This window comes from Mycetomoellerius zeteki, unplaced genomic scaffold, assembly GCF_001594055.1.
Source record: "Mycetomoellerius zeteki isolate Tzet28-1 unplaced genomic scaffold, Tzet1.0 scaffold41, whole genome shotgun sequence".
NCBI classification, from domain to species: Eukaryota; Metazoa; Arthropoda; class Insecta; order Hymenoptera; family Formicidae; genus Mycetomoellerius; species Mycetomoellerius zeteki.
Window position 1 is genome coordinate 489,436 of NW_017257403.1, and position 18,017 is coordinate 507,452.

At 34.2% G+C, this 18,017-nt stretch overlaps 1 protein-coding gene and 1 non-coding gene across 2 annotated transcripts in view; one reads left to right on the plus strand and one right to left on the minus strand.

The window, feature by feature from the left end:
* The window catches only part of Sesn (Sestrin), a 209,164-nt gene that overhangs the window by 171,104 nt on the left and 20,043 nt on the right, over positions 1-18,017 (minus strand). Inside the window, exons 2-5 of the mRNA XM_018453834.1 lie at positions 10,419-10,759; positions 8,839-9,368; positions 6,108-7,224; positions 1,759-1,824 (exon numbers count right to left, since the gene is read on the minus strand). Coding sequence (XP_018309336.1) covers positions 1,759-1,824; positions 6,108-7,224; positions 8,839-9,092 — 1,437 coding nt within the window. The 5' untranslated portion in view covers positions 9,093-9,368; positions 10,419-10,759. The remainder of the gene's footprint in view (positions 1-1,758; positions 1,825-6,107; positions 7,225-8,838; positions 9,369-10,418; positions 10,760-18,017) is intronic.
* On the plus strand, positions 2,054-2,126 carry TRNAK-CUU (transfer RNA lysine (anticodon CUU)). The gene has a single exon. It is a non-coding gene; the product is annotated as a tRNA-Lys (tRNA).

Below are 18,017 nucleotides of genomic sequence, written 5' to 3' on the forward strand. Positions count from 1 at the left end.
GTAAAAAAATTCAATATTACGATCTATAAATTATCGCATTATATAATATTATATCCGGTAATAACATAGATCGCAAGAGCTCGATCCCTCTTGAAATATAAATCGCGATAAACTTGTTTATTAGTAGCCATAACATAAATTGCAGTGCAAAATGAGTTTCGTGTTAATGTGTGCAACGCGCAGCACGTTGCGTCAGCAATTCTCAAGCGTGAAATGCGATTCGAGTGTCATTACTGAAATACATTGAAATTCATGGCAACAAAGGATTACCGACATCAATGATAATTTAGATAATTAATTAAAATTCTTTATACACACACACGTCATTGAAAACTATTATACATTTACTTTATTATTATTTTTTAAAGCGCAAAAATATATTCATTATATGAGAACGTTCCAATTTCATTGAACGGCATTAAGCTATATAATTGCTAATTACAACACCGTTTAGAACCGCGCCAACAACTTGATCATTGGCGCCACCTGCCAATCGATATTAAAACACCTAATCTTCTTTCCTTTAATCCTATCTTGATAAAATAAAAAAATTTAATTTCTTACAAAATAAAATTAAGTGAGAAATTAAAAATAATATTTTTTATTAATATTCGCAATTCTAATAAATATACTTTAAAAAATGTGAAGATAAAAAAATTTTTTAAATAGAGAGAGAGAGAGAGAGAGATAATTTAAATGATATTAATAATAATTTTCGTATAATTGTTTTTTAATAAATAAATAAAAATTTTTTTTAAATAACATTTTCTTAATCTCTGTAAGACTATACGTGCATCAACTCGATCGGCAATGTAGTTTTCTTTATAGACAAATCGCAAAGAATGCATTTCAGCAAACAGTACATATAAATAATTAAAATAAATTAAGGGTCCGGGAACAACTGAACGTTAGACTGATTTGATACCCGGTATACACGCACCAATCATCTGCGCGGTCGACTCATTACCGACCATTGCCAATCAGCTGGCGAAATCATTGACGCTACGAGCGCTAACGCGGTGGCCCAGATTTTGCAGCAACATCAACTGATTCGTTTTTCACGTCCCACTTTTTGTCGCGGCCCGAGTAAAATAAATTAACCGTGCTGAACTCTAATAAAAAAAAATTAATGCAGAAGAACCACATTTTAATAAGAATTACCGCACATTTATTATCCGTATCAACAATTATTACGTTCATTGAAATCTCGTTTATCAATTTTAATCAAGAAAAGTGTTTGTGACAATGTAGCAAATTAAAATAGATAGCACAGTTAAAAATAAAATATTTTTAAATAAATTACATTATAATAATACTCACAACATTATATATTATAAATATGATCTTTACATTTATCTTTGTATTATAAATAAGAGTGATTATATTCTAAATAGTCTTCAAATCGCTTTATCATCTAATAAGATATTCACTCTTATTTATTTCAAAGTACATGCTACTTTAGGCGAATATGATATCGAATTGCAAATGGTATTTTCGCACAAGATAACCGTAACGTTGTATCAATGACAAATTAAGTTGTTTAATGCATCAAAATCCGCATTAAAATTGCACAAATATCAATTAATACTAATATTAATTGATACTACTGCAATTCGAATCTTCGTCTCTTTTCAAAAATATGATCGAATATAGAAGAACAATTTATGTCTCCGTTATCAAACACTCATTAGACCGCTCGTAAACACAAGCTGGCATACTAATCTACAAAAGCAATTGATGACATGCAAAGATACTTACCTCCGAGAGAGGGACGAAGGCACTAGGTCCATCGAAAGCGGGCACCGGTACTGGTAGTCCTCTCTCCTGCAAAAAAAAAACAAATTTTTTATTTTATTATATGTGCACCTAATTTCAAACAAATTTTCAATCTTGGCTCCGTTCAGTTATTCACGAGTGCATTGAAAATCTAATAGTTCATGTTACATATAGTATAGATTTTCAATACTGGCAGTGTATATCGGAATACAATCCTAATCATATGTGCGCCTAATTTCACTCGAAAAAGATGCAAGAGGGAAACGCTCTGCCAACAGCCCGGCTAGCTCAGTCGGTAGAGCATGAGACTCTTAATCTCAGGGTCGTGGGTTCGAGCCCCACGTTGGGCGAATTTTTTGTATAGCTTTGTCTATATACCGCGAAAATAGCTCTTTTAATTTTTATAAAATATTTTTTCAAATCAAGACATTGTAACAACTGATGAGATTAAAACGTTTTTGTAATAAAAATAATGTTGGAATAAATACACATCAGCAATTCGGAGACCAATTTAATTTTCACGATGAGAAAAAATATTTATTTTTAACGTCTCCGTTTCTGACTGTAATTAAATGAAATATAAATCTCTCTTTAAAAACAGTTATATTTACGTAAAAAAATTGTAATTAAATTAAAAATGAAAGACTGAGAGAATCAACAACGAACGGTGATCAAATAATTGCTTTAATTTATAATTGCATTATAACTCGTAGTGCTTTATATCTTCATTTAAAAAATATTTTATTAGTTAGAATTATTAATATTTGATATGAGATATGAATTTCCGGAGTGTTCGTTCATTAATAAAATCATTATATTACGACTGAAATTCGATATTTGCAAATAATATATTTTATCTTCTACGTTAGTAAAAAATAAAAGTTAGGAGAATATTTTTGTCTACACTGATATTCGACCGTACATAGAGGTAGGATAATTAGAGATATTTCACAAATTATACGCGATTATCGATGTCGCGATACGACGCGCTGTGTTTTACGTATAAAACCTCCTTTTCTTTTCCTGCCGGCTTCGTGTCTGAAAATTGTTCTACACTATGTACAAAGCTTTACACACAAGTCGTATCGATCAGCCTCGAGTGTGATATCGATGAGCAGAGTGGCGGATACTATTCGTGTCTACGTGTGTAATCTACATTTTTTGTCTTGTTATTAACGGATAAAATATCCGTTTAAATTGACACGTCATTCTTTCCCATATCCATCTGTTTCGCACTTTTAATTCAACATAATTTATTTAAGACAATAGTTTATATAGTTTTGAATGTTATATGGACTACGGTATGCATTACTTAATTATATTATACTAGTCGACGACAATTTTGTTAAATGGATAAATTTAGTTGATTCTTATTTTTTTTATGTTGATTCTGAAAATGAGGTTAGAATTTTTATTCTACGTGATCTAATTTTTTGTAACCGACATATCTCTGTTTAAAAACTTAAATATTTTGCTAACAATAACTCGTAAGAAATCTTATTTTCTTATATTTATAATTAAAATAATTTATTTTTATAATTCAAAATTAGACTGACAAAAATTAAGCAATTAAGAGAAATAATCCTATTTTTTATCACAAAGCAGATCTTAGTGCGAAATATTTAAGCCAATCAACCCAAAAAATGTTGTAAAAAACATCCTATCAGATTAATTTAACATAAAAAAGTAAAATTTTGTCGACTAGTATTATTAGAAATAAATAGAATAAATAGAATTATAAATGCACCTATAAAAGTTAATAATATACGTTCACATATACAAGTTGAAACTGTGTGCAAGAAATATATATATGTATATACTTCATCTCTTTTTTTCAAACTTTCATAATTCACATAAAAACTAATCAGAGTGATCCATATAACGATATACTTTTAAAATTATATTTATATATATTTATAACATATTATATATATATTTTTAAAATTAATATTTAAAAAAACAACAAAGAAAGATGGTACGTTACTTTGATCTGGAAAATTCAAAGATAGCCGATTATTTTTACGGTCTACTTTCATCCTACTACCAGAGACGAATGAGGTCTGAGTATATTACTTTGCGCGCGATGTCCTTGCGAGCGTAAAGTACGAGAAAACAAGTGACACTAAAATAATCTAAAATTGTTGGCCGGAAACATTTTTTTTAAATGTCCTTCATTTTACACCGTCTCGATTTTAAATATTTATGACGTGAGACTGTTCGCTTGCTTTTTACACGAACTTGCAACGCATAAAATTATATCACCAGTATTGTTAGATATTTTCTTGAATGACTGCATTGTTGCACGAATTAGATCAATTCTCGTGGTAATTCTTTCCGCGGAAAAAGATTAACTGCCGCCGTAATAAGATTAATGACCGGCATAGAACTCAGAGGTACAGAAAGAGCAACTCTGCGATAGGCTAAAGTTGCTTTAACCGCGAACTGCCTAGGTACGAGATATTTTTAGGCCGCAGTTCAAACGCCTCCCCAAATAACCAGTCAAAACAAGTCCATTAATATATAGCCGACGGTTACTCCGGTTTATCTTTTATGCATAAGCATACCCTTCGTCAGATTATTTCCACGTATTCATTTTCAAACTTATTTCAAGCTAAAGTAATAATTTCATAAGGTAATCATTTTGTCCGGTCATCAACTACTGTCCATCAACCAGTCTTATAGTCAAACTTTCAAGATATCCCGGAACTAATTGCACTAAGGTAGGATTAAAGTACGTAAAATTCTTTCTCTAAAGGAGTGAAATTTTGTTCCAAAGGTCAAACCATGGTTACTTTCGATCGCAAGTCCAAATAGCTAGTCTCTAACGTGAAACTCACGGTAGTTTATTTATTAAAGGAATCATAAAGTAGCGGCACATTAAAAGTGGAGATACAGAGTCACAGCAGCATAAGAATCGCGCTCGGCAGTTACTCTTCACGAAGGACTTGGATAAATTGCCATAAAGCTGGAGAGATAAAACTTGAAATATTCTGGACAATCTCAATTCCGCTGCAGAATATATACAGGGTATCTCAGAATTATTGCTTCGCCTGAGCTAGGAGTACCGAAATTTCGAGCTACAGAAAATGGCGATTGTTACAAAATTACATGAATAATCCTCATAAGTCCTGCTTTTATTCTCAATTTCAACAAAAATTAAAATTAGTTAAGAACAAGACTCAAACTTTTCTGAATTAAAAAGGCTATAATTTTGAGTTAAAATAAGAATAGAATCATATAATCGTAACCTTTTTAATTTTAAATTAAATTCTTAATTTTAACAAAAAATAAAATTAATTATAAATAAGACTTGAACTTGTCTCAATTAAAAAAGCTATAATTTTGTTAAGGTTTAAACAAAAATATAATCATATCCCTTAATTTTAAATTAATCGTAATAAATAATAATCAAAGTCTTATAATAATTAATTTTTGTTTGCCATCGAAATTAACAATAATTTCACGTTTTTTCTTTCACAAAAATAGAAAGTTCGTCCAGCAAAGACAGGTGTGACATTTTTTAAATATCCCGCATGTACGTGTCGGTATCCTTATCTTTGTCGACGTTTTTAACTTTGCTTCGCGTTGCCTAATAAACTTGAAACACATGGATATTCAGCGAGAAATGTTCGGGTAAACATAAACTTCAGTAGAATCGTTATGAAAGAATTTCGGCCGAATGCACGCAAGAGTGTGAACTTCACAACTGTGCTAACGTCTGCTCTCCCAAGATTTCGCGAGCGAAACTTTGCACGACCATCGCTACATCTAGGCTATCCGTTATCTTTCGCATCGGTCGTTTCGCAAAGATTTTTTTCTCTTCCGGAATGTCGGAATGTCTCTGTGTGCTCTGACTCACGGCACACAGTGCGATATTTAATTCCCGTCGGAGACTACACACATAGATAATCACGAACAATAACGATAAGCCGTCTTTTACAGCTTGCTTTGCTGCACCTTTTAAAATCTAAGAGATTCGACACATAAGACAAGAATAATATTTGCGTTTCATGAAAGCAAATTGAATTAATTGGAAACTAATATTAATTTCAAAATTTAGAAAAAGAAATTAATAGATTCTAATAAAAAACAATAAAAAAATGTTTTTAGTAAACTTCTATTAAAAACATGACTAGACCTAAAACAACAAAAAATAATTACTTTAAAATATAATACTGTAGTATAAAATAGCTTTAACCTCGAAATCTAATTTGAGATAGTTGCCAATTAATGTTAACGTAGATTTATTTAAACACGAAAGACGTATGTTATTTGGGGCATCAGCCAAATTCAAAATATTCCAAAATAAATCTGAAACAATTTTCACTTACCTTAACCATCTGGAGGATCTCCGCGCACTTGATTCTAACGTTCTGGAAGGGACAATTAACGCTGAGTCTCAGTATCACCGGTAGATGCAACGTCACCAGACTGAGGTACTTGTTGGCCTGTGCTTGCCTGGGTCCGTCCAAAGCGTTACCAAGATTCAGCATTCTGCCGACGTCGCCGGGTGTCACTTCAGGGCTCTCGAGCACCCGGCCGCTCTTCGAAGACACGTCCTCGTCCTGCGAGAGCGGCCTTTTGATCTGACCGGCACTAAACTTCCTCTCATCGTTCTTGCGCAAATAGTCTTGCTGCGTCCGGCGAGAATCCTCCGGTATGTCATCATAGACCGCTGTCTCGCGGTTCTCCAAGTTCATATCCTGATAGTAGAAAGGTGGTAAATCGTTCTCGTTTTCGAAACCGTCGAGAGTGTTAAAGACAACCCCGTCGCTGCGCGCCGCCTCACTCTCATTGAAAGAGACGTCGTCGTCGGTGCCGCCGTCGTAGTATCGGCGCTGTTCGTGAGTTAGCAGGTCGCCGCTGGCGACAATCTTGGCTCGGCGATTCAGATTCCGACAGTCGAATGACGCGAGGCCGCTCAGGTTGTCATCGAACTTCGGACTTTTGCCGTACACTCGGGTATCCGCATCAAGCTCGTCATCTTCCAGCTGCTTCTGCTTGGCGCCCTTCACCTTCACGTAATTGTTTTTCGCCCTGCCAGAGCAATAGTCATCACTTGTCGATCTGTCGCTCGACGATGAACCGGGATGCTTCCTCTCGGTCTCGCTGTTCGAACTGAAGCGCGGGCATCTGCCTTCAATATTGAAACTCTTACTACCCTCGTCTGAAGACGTCGAATGACCGGACCTGCAACTCTCGACGCCGTCGCCGCTGGCATATCGCTCACGGAATCGCCTTTCGTTCAAAAGACGACCATCCACGCAGTCGAACGAGCATTCCGGATTGTTCTCCTCGAGAAACGGAGGTGGATTGTCATTGATGCTTTGCGGAAAGAAGCCTTCCGTCCGGAACGTGTCGTGCAACAGCTGCTGTTGCTGTTGCTGCTGCTGCTGCACACTTCTCGGCGACGATCTCGTCGGCGATCGTTCGACGCTCATATCGTATCTTCAACCAAACACGAATATTATCGATTAGAGGTCAATAACGGGAGTGTGCACGTGTCTTGCTTATAAATCTTTGGAGGAGACGCTATTTTTCTCGTTATTGAATAAGCCGTAATAGCAGCAATCATTTACAAAGTAATTTGAAACGACCTCGTTCAATGATGAGTTATGAACAATAAAATCAGACGAAGATAAATTACTGCTTGTTTTCATAAAATCACTATTATAGTATCCAGATTTGTCATAAACTCATCTCTCATCAACGCGAAACATTTACTTTTGTGATTTTTCCGATACAATTATTTTTAATTATGTCAACTTTTACGATTCGGTCTTTTTAAAATTATGTAACCAATTATTAACTTTCCCTCAAGATTATTTAAAAATTAAAATCATCCTGCCAGAAATGCTCTGTAATTTTAGCAAGTTGAAACGGAAACAAAATATATGAATTTTATAAAAAAAAAAAAAACTGCAGGAAACTACAGCAACATTCGGTCCTTGTAGTTACGCTTAAATGAATATAATACTCTTCCATACTTGTTATTAATCCTGATAACGTGCACATTTTAATGAACCGCCGTGATTATTTAAATACCGCGTTCGCATCGGATTTTACGTGTTTGCGTGACTGAATGCTGATATTAAATCCAGGACCAATAATTTACCGAGAGAGAGAATGAACGAAATGTTTGCTCCTATTAAATATGTCCGCTCGATCGAAATTATGATACGCGAAGCGAGATTTTAGGAAGTATTTATTACACAATATACCGCATATATTATTTGTTATTTGATAACCGTTAATTGATTAATTGTTAATCAATAGTCCAGGTAATTGATACCGGTAATCAAGCTTGTTCAACAAATTGTACAATTTTAATACTCTTTAGCGTTATGCCCGTATTTATTCAACAAAACGAAAATAAAATGTTCATCGTAACATATCAATTAAATCTAAACATTTAACAAATGGATAATGGCGTGTAACAGCGAATGTTTGCACAATTTCAAAGTTAGAGATCACTTTATGTGATTTCCTTATAATTAAAATACTATGATTTAACACTGCCTGATCAAATCAATAATTATCAACAAGAATATGTAAGTTTTTTTTAAAGCATTGAAATTAAATAAAAAATAAGCATAAATTAATCAAATTATAATAAATTAATCTAGATCGCTATATACAACTAAATCAAATAATAAAGAAAAAACCAATCAAGGCTAGATCTTGATAACTAATCATTTTTATTATCTAAATTATATAATGCATTATGTAAATTGCCCACCGCTTACTATCGGACTTGAAACGCAATCATAAACTAAAGCTGAAACAATATTATAATTAAATCAAATGGTCGGTTTGATACAAATGCAACTAACATCTTAAAAATTCGACAGAGAGAGTAAGCGGCGAGCAGTATGTAAACTGGAAAATAGAATTAGAATCGACATATAAAAATATTAGGCCAAGATCTAGCCTCGACCGTATAGGTCCTTAATTTACTTATTTGATTTAATCAAATTAATTATCAATTTGATATAATTGTGTCCAAAATTCGCATTACTTTCATAATCAAATCTCACTACTCTACAATGATAAGACACTCACCTTCCGTCCTGAGAGCTGGAGAATTTCCCACTCACGGTCTTGGTGTCCTCGATGTCGCCGGCGTCCTCCCAGCGATTTGGACTGCTGACGCCGCCCAGCCATCCTTCGACAGTGGTCCTGGCCGCGGCCAAGGCGATGTTCCTTGCCGCTTCGTCTCTGGCGCAGAGCGGCGCGAGGAATCTACTGACAAGCTCGACTTCGTCGCCCTTGGTAGAAGCGCCGCTGCCCGACGAACTGCTCGGTTCTCGGTACATCTCTCTTTTCCTGTATCGTCGCGCACGTTGTTTTCCTTCAGCCCGATCCTTGCGGAATCCTTCTTTCGTCTTTGAAAGCAATCGCACGGAGTATCGAGGCGCCTGGGCGCTCGGCTCGATTCCCAGGATAAACAGTGCGCGATGGACCAGCGGGATATCTACACTTTTCTTCCTGCCAATTCGCCTTTTCTCTTTTTCGCAGAGAGATAGGTACCTTCGCCTATTTTGCGAGCTCGTCGAGCAATCTTCCCTCGAAACTGCGACAGTAATCGTCAACTGTAAGAGGAAATAGTACCATCAAAACCTTGTTTATTTTAATCTCGATTGCGAAGATCGCTCCATGTGCACTGTTAAATATCAAAGGGGCAATAGTAAATCCCTCAAATTAAATAACATTTTTTATTTTTAACTTCCATGTATTATATATAAAAATGTAAATTAATATATTTCTGTGGATAGTTTTAAAATAAATAACGTCCATATTAACATATGCATTAATAAATAATAAACTATATTTGAGTTAAATTTGATACATTTTTTGAAATTAAATTATTTAACTCTACTGTTTTAGTTAAATTAACGACATATTGAATAGAAGTGGTGACCTTTAGAAATAATTAAAAATAACTCAAATTGGATATATAGTAATTTGAGAATGTGAATTCAACAGTGCGGATCGACTCATTGTTCTTTGTCTATAAGCGAAACGCAACACAAACGAGAACATAGTCGAAGAACACTAATTACGATTATTCTGTTCGGATAATTTTCTCTTTAATTTAATTCTCTGTATCTTTCCAATCTCTTTTATACTCTCGTAATTTTTTGCGAAAATAAGTACGGTACAATCTTTCGCTTCAAATCTTGTCCTTATCTGAATTTTTTAAGCCGATAATGAAATCATCGCGATAATCTCTCTATCGAACGAATAGTCATTTTAAGATCACGTCTTCGCCGAATCGATCGATTGTGTTCGCCGATTAAACGGCACTCCTAATGTTCTCGTTTCCCGAGGTTCTTTCCTTCCCTAAGCATCAAAGAAAGAAAGGGGGCGAAGGAAAAAAGGAAGGCAGCGTGCGAGAGTAGATCGCGCGCGCGGTACTATCCTCGCGTAATTACGCTCGTTTCGTCGCGTTTCGCCGTGAGAGAATCGGCCGTAAAACTCGTTTCTCGGAGGATTTTACCGAGGCGAGGTGCACCTCGGGATACATTTCAGGGCGATAGAAAGTAGGCAGGAGGCGTCGGCTGCCGCGTCGAGGCGATCTATCGAGATTCGAGTTCAGGGAGGGCAAGACGGTGGGAATAGAGGACGATTCTCTGACGTACCTTCCACAGAGAAAACGATCGACCGGGAGAGCGTTTTAGCCTGATCGGATGCGATCGCAATGCGTCTCTCCTCTTCTTTCTTCTATTTCTGTATCTCTTATATAGTGCTCGTCTTTCTTTTTTATCTCTTCTTCTCTTTACTTTACTATCACGGTTTCTATTATACAGTTTGTTTCTCGCTTTTTTTTCTGTGTCAATGTAATCGCTAATCGAGAATCACATTTTCCTTTACATCATTACCGCACGCGTTATTTTACTGAACTTTTCGCAAAATTTTCTGATTGATTTTTCGAATGATAGTCTACTTTCTTCCAAGGATGTTACTTTAATCCATGAAGCACCTGAAAGTAAAAAAAAAAATTATAAAGAATATACTTCTGACCGTCATCACACAGAAAAATATCATTCTATTGCTAAGAAACATGATTATGAAATTTACTTTCTTTCTTTTAAGTAACAATTATCTTTAATGAAGAATATTTTCTTGATAATAATGTTGGAATACTTATTACAAATTTTAGAAAAACTCATTAATATGTACTACATGAAGAGAATTTTTTCTTTATTAATTAGAATTCTTTTTATTATTAGAGTTTATCCTGAAAATATGATAGTCGTGGGACAACAATGTATTTCGAAGAATTTTAATGTAAATCTTTCTCATTCATTAATAAAACTACAATAAAGTATAAAATAAGTTTGATCAATTTTACTGAAGTGCATGGTGAAAATTTTTTAAATATTGTATCACAACTGCTATATTTTCAGGGTAAATTTTAAAAGAATATTCTCTCTGTGTAAAAACAAGAATTTTCTTTTGAAGAATATTATAAAATTGATAAAAGCAACTTTATATAACAAGCAAATCGAATCTGTTTTAATTTAATAATCTTGATTGAAACATTAAACTTAATTATTACAGAACTTAATTATTACAAAAAGGATGATTTTGCTGAAGTAAAAATTGAGCTAAATACAGATCTAAAAATAATTTTATTGGATTATTAAAATAATTATGTAGGATGCTCAAACTGATTGCTAGAATGTCAAAATTTTATACAGCATTACTCATCGTGCTAGAGATTCCTACGCAATTATTTTAATGATCCAAGGAAATTATTTTCAGATGTATACTTAGGTATATTTTTAGATACTTCAGCAAAATCGTTCTTTCCATGCAAGATTCAGAATATATTCTTAAAAAATTCGATGCTTATAAATTTGCGGATATATATGAACTTTTGAAATCTTGAAACAAGTAATTATTATTTGCGTGTATACGCAAATACATAAAAATACAATATGTATTTTTCTATGTGCAGTAAGTAAGGCAAAGAAAACTCCCCTCTATAGATGAAATCATTTTCCTTCAATGGATTCTATAAAACAGACATGGGTGAAACTCAGAAAGTACTGTCGCATTAAGGCGAAATGATCGACATCGATCAGAGAAAGAGGAAATGAAATTGCACGCGGCAAAAAGACAGATTATGACGCGGCAAAAGCGCACATTTCGCCGAGTGATTCCATCGTGACCGTATTGAACTTCAATTTACCGCCGCGTAATGTACCTCGATCGATCTTACGCTCTTACGCCGGATGGATGTAATACGTTAGCGACATAAGAGGCCACCTCTAATACAACACTTTTCAACGGTACGGTAATAACTGGCGGATTATCGTTCGAGTGATGCATTATGCAATGGCAATGCGGTACCCGTAATTCCTGAACCTTGAGGAAATCAGTATTTAGCTGTATAATTGACTCTTTCGCAATTACTCAATTTCATGATCTATAAAATGGACTAATTTCAACATCAATTTAATTTAAAATTACTGCCGCAAATACGAAAAATTATTCATGCGGCGTGCGATATTAATCATACATGACACGTGTCTGAAATTATGATGGAAAAGTAAGCAGTTTTTTAGCGCCAAGATTTATAATCTGCTTCGTTAGCATCGCTGACTAACGTCCGATTATTCGAAGTGATCAGCTGACTTAACAATTTACGAGTAATAATATGCTGAGTGTTCTAATCGCACGTATGTGATAATTTTTCGCGATACAAGTTAAAAATTGCATCGCGACTAATTAATTATCATACGGTTTACAAGATCGTACGATTAATCAATATGATAGTTCAGATAGTTTACAATTTGATTGATCGATTGTCATGAGAGAAAGTCTGGGTCAAGGTTCCGAGGTCAGGAAATAAGAAAGGTCGCGTCAGGGTAGCAATTTATCGAGGGATCACGAAGGAATGAAATATCGAAAGGAATAATAAGAAATACACTCTTACGTGGACAAGAGAATCAATACGGTAATAATACGTCAGTTAAGCTTGCGATGTAGTAATGTAACGCAAAAGATCTATCGCTAATATATATACGATAAAAGTATAAAAGTGAGAAAGAAATTCGTTTCGGTCTCACGGTGCATTAGCGCGATTGCGCAAACGCATTCACGCGTTTATTTCATATATACGCGCGTTTTCTTATTGCGTAAGTCGTGGAAAAGCCTCGGACGAGTTGTAAGTTGTAATACTCGCGGCGATATGCCGTTAGAGAATCTCTGTGAAAAGAAAACGGTTTCCAACGTTGTTTCTATTTCTTTAAAATTTATGTTCTCTCTTGTTTCCGATATGGAGTTGTTAATTGACTCCAGATCCACTGAGTTCTTTTTTGTCAAATCAATATATAAGCAGATCAATGACGCGTTACAGTTATCCCTCGCGTATTACAGAGATAATATGTCGATCAGCTAACGGAATTTTTTCAAATCTTCCGTCATCCGGGACATATATGTTAATGTGTGATTTTTGCAAACCTGTTATTGCATGATTAATGATGGTCTCAAGGTAACACTTAGGTCAAAGTATAACCTACACAGAGTAACACTTTGCATTTAGGTTTTGATATTAACACTGCACTCTTACCGTGATCAGCGGCAGTTGATTATAGCCTTTACCGCAAGACTCAGCGAATCACATATGGGAGACTTTCACAAAAAGTATACTACAAAGTTATTTTTATAACTGGTAATAAATGTAAAATATCACAATTTATGCGAATGGAAAGAATATAATTTTCTAAATTTGATCGCTCAGTTGTACTATTTATCTCATTATAATAAATTTATATTTATATGATAATAATATCAGTTTAAAAATATCAGAAAATATAAAGGATATTTTTATAAAGATAGAAATTAATATTTCGTTAAAGGTTGTTCTAAAAGTAAAGAAGGCAGATTGAAAGGATTTAAAGTTATTGATTTTTGAAGACTAGTCAATTCCGTTTAATAATCAAGAAAATAATAGACTTAACTAAAACCAGTCCAGACATCAATAAAAAGATAAATTAAAAAAACACGAGATAATGTTTCCTTCGAAAAGATTGTAAATAATGGATTTCGCGCGTTGTTGAAAAACAAAAGCCAGTTTAAAACTGCCAATAGTACGATAATAATAGTATAGCATTCCTTATTACCGCGTATATAAAGTAAGAGAATAATTATAACAATTATTGTATTTATCCAAGTAATAGTTCTATTCGTGGAAATTAACAGGAAGCTGCAAAATAGCTAGTCGTTTATGTCATCAATAATCAGCAATTTTACTCAAAAACTTATTTATAAAGAAATTAATGAGATAATTAATAGATTGATGGAATGCTACTCATATTTTTCTTCCATTAACTCTGGATTAGAGTTCTAGATAACAGAGAGACAACAAGTGCGGTCGATAATCGAAAAATCGTCGCCATTTTTTTTACCATGGAGCAATCAGGACCAATCAGAACGCATATATGTAGTATTACCTGTATCACCTGTATTGCATATATGTCAAAACGTCGAAGTAAGGTTGGGCTCCTCTTGAAAATTAAAATCTAGAATACGGTCAACACGATGTTACAAATATTCTAAAGCGTTTTTTGACTGGTCAATTCGTGAAATTCTTCCTTCTAATTGATCAATCAAACGCTTCAAAGCATTTATAGTGAAACTTTGACCGCAGCCTAATCCTACAGTAGTGTAAAAAAAAAATGGCGCTGAACAGGTGATTTAGCCAGCCAATCAGACCATTTCCTCATTTGACGCCTCTCTGTTATCTAGGACTCTGGATGAAAATTCATCAATATAATTAAGAATATTTTACATTTTCTTATATTTACTTATGAGGTTGCACAGTGACAACTAAACTATTTTAATGTATTATAAAAAAATGAAATTTAATGTTGAATAATCTTATTTAAAAACATAATAAAATGATAAAACGAGTGAAAACTAGCAAACTACTGAATGTTTAATTAATAATAATACAAATTTAATATTAATTTAAAATCAATTTAAAATTAGCAAAAGGGAGACTAATTTCGACTAACAACGCTGACTAACGATAGCGTGATCTCAGTGTGTCCATTTCTTCGAAAATAATTTCAAATACTTAATTCCCTCCCTTAACTTTGATTTCGTCTATCTCCTCGCTTGCAGTCTTTCGTCTCGTTTCGGCTCCGTTCTTACGGACGCGCGCGATCTTCGCGGCGATCTAAATATTTATAACGCCCAGAAGCCTAAATCCGCCACTCCATGCGCGCGCTTTGTTGAATTATTAATGTCGCGACTGCCGTGCTACCGCATGCCCGTGCTCGCGAGTCGCTGTGCATTCACGATATACCGTATACGCTTTGTCTTTCGGGATATAAGGATGGTCAGGGCACGTCGGAGAACGTGCGAAGTGATAAAACGGTCGCACGCGGCGCGATTCGACTCGACTCGCTCAAGCGAATTAAATGGAACGAAACAGAAGCGGATTAACTAAGCGAAATAATAAACACAATTTTATTATTTTAATTTCATATAGGCAGAATTTACTTCGCGTCGAGGAGCGTATTTTACGATTGGATCGATCATCAAGATGCGTACACGACCGCAAGATCATCTTCTCTCTTTGGTAATGATCGCTTATTTACGAACCTCATGACGCCGACGTCGCAGATGGGATTAACTTGCGAGATGCATACGAGTAATGATGCATTCACGCGCTCTTTCTTCGTGAGCCCCACGAGATTACTGTATACATAGAATAAAGATTTCCCACGTTCTCTCTCATCTATGAATTTTATGATCAATGTAAGATATAATCTTAAAGTGGCATAGAAGCGGATCTATTACATACTCTTCAATACAAAACTCACATTATATTTTTGTTTTTCTTTCTTCACTTATGTTTTCACTCTTTTTTTATGTACTGAAAAAAATTTTATACTAAATTTTAATAAATATATTTATTTGAATAGTTCTAAATAAATATCAACTAAATGCAAATATACATTTATTTGATACCATTAATTTAACTATCATTTTATTAAGTAAATATTTATTTATTGCAAGTAAATATTTACTAGCAATAAGTACTATTTTGTAAAATATATATTAAGATTTAGTAAATTATAATTAATTTTATTCTCGAGTATCAACATTATCATTGTGATAGGAGATACTGATGTTCAAGAATGAAGACATTCAGATCACCGACACTGTCAATTATTCTATATTAATTCATCAATATTAATCACACAGATCAACAATATTGTCAGTATTTGTTGGTACTGACAGTATTGTCGACTGTAAGGTCCGTATTATACGACTATACGACCTTCATGAAAAGAAATGCATATTCAGCGTTAACAATCTAGCGAAAAATGATTCACGCTATATGAAAACGGCACCATCAGGATTATTTTCACGAAGCGAACGTTATACCAACATGCTATGGCCTGGCACCAACGTGCACAGCTCTAAAAACGCGAAGGAGGTAGTGCCTGATACGATAGCGTGTCATCTGTAATCCACGCAAAACCATTCATTTCTTAACACGCGCTATTTACTTAGCAAAAATAATATATTTTTCATTTTCCAAACAAATTCCACATTTTTTTTTTTTTTTTATAAAAAGAACCATATATTTACGTAGATAAGTAATTTTTATCAAGTGTATAAAAGTGTGCATTTCTAAAAGTCACCTGTCCAGTTCAAATAATACGAGTGACTAGATAGCTATGACTAGTATGACTCGACTTTGTCGAAGGACGAGATCGATCGTACGATGATAACACGCCGCACGACAAAAACTCGCTAAGTACGCGAGGCCGTTACGGGCCCGATGCCACACGATGGTTAGCGCGCGAATTGTAAAAGCACCGTCGAGCCGTTTTTACGGCTCTGTGACACGCGAAAGGACGCCGATAACATTCGATGAACTCGGAAGAACAAGTAAAAAGCCCTTTTGCTCGACTCGCCAAAGCCCAAACTTTTTCTCGTTGCGGCGCGCAGAATCCGGTAATTTTATGATCGTTGGTTTTGCACACAAATGGCGCGATGCTGCCTGAAATCCCATGACTCTTCTAGGATTTCGATGTCACTCCTATAAATTATAGGAGACTATAATGCCAAACTTGAAGCTTGGAGACCATTTTAAAGAAGAAAATTATAAACTTTCTACCTGCACTGAATGAGAGAGATTCAGATTTAAATTACCGCTTAAGTAATATTTTGCACAATACATTCTTTAGATTCTTTAAAAAAAATATGCTTATTAGCTTCAGTAATATTAAGTTGCTTGTCAACTTAATTTACGATATTACGTATTCCAACTTCATTTTCAAGGAACTGTGTTTCAAGGCCGACAAATAATCGGTGCGCAATTTGCTTTAAACTAGAAATTGTAATACAAAAATGTCAAACATGTTGTAACACAAAAATTGTAACACAAAAATTGTCACATAAAAATAGCACTAAGACCTTGATCAAATATGGCCTTCCTCACTCACTTGTATTAGAAAAATTTTGATTCAATAATAAGATATACCCGAATAAAATTTTAAATTACAAATCTTTGTATAGTCGAGTACAATTTAAATAAGTAAGATGCTATCATTTTCAATCCTCTGATTTACGTTGCAGGCATGAAACTTGTACATCATCCGCAAAATGGTTGCCGATGCACGTCCGAGTGGTGATGATCCATCTTTATGAATGCAACATTGATTCTCCGATTCGACACTCGAATGGAATAATAAGGTGGCAATGAATATATATGAAGGCTCAAAGGAAACGCAATCGTTGAAAAATACACGAATTATCATATATCGACTTTTACTTCCATTACTGAAAAAACCATATGCGTGATATCTCGTTGTTTGATTAACAAGTTTTCTCGAAAACCAATTAATAACAATGTATTCTTTAGCATACCAACAAGTAGTTGTATCCTTAATAGCGCCTATTTTCATAATAAAAAAATATAATATATACTATTAAAATTGAATAATTGTAATAATTAGGTTAGATTATTTGTTAACAATGTTAACAAATTTATTAACAATGTTAACGAGTTTTTACACGTTTAACCTTTTCTTAATTCTCCGTCAAATGTGGGACTTTAATGACACAGTCAATTTTTTTTATTGTAAATTCTAATAGACAAATTTAATCTCTCTCTCTCTCTCTCTCTCTGTAAAGAATAAAGAAAATCCAATTCCTATTAAAGACTCATCATTAAAATTTTCACATGTAGAAACTTTTTCAAATTTTTA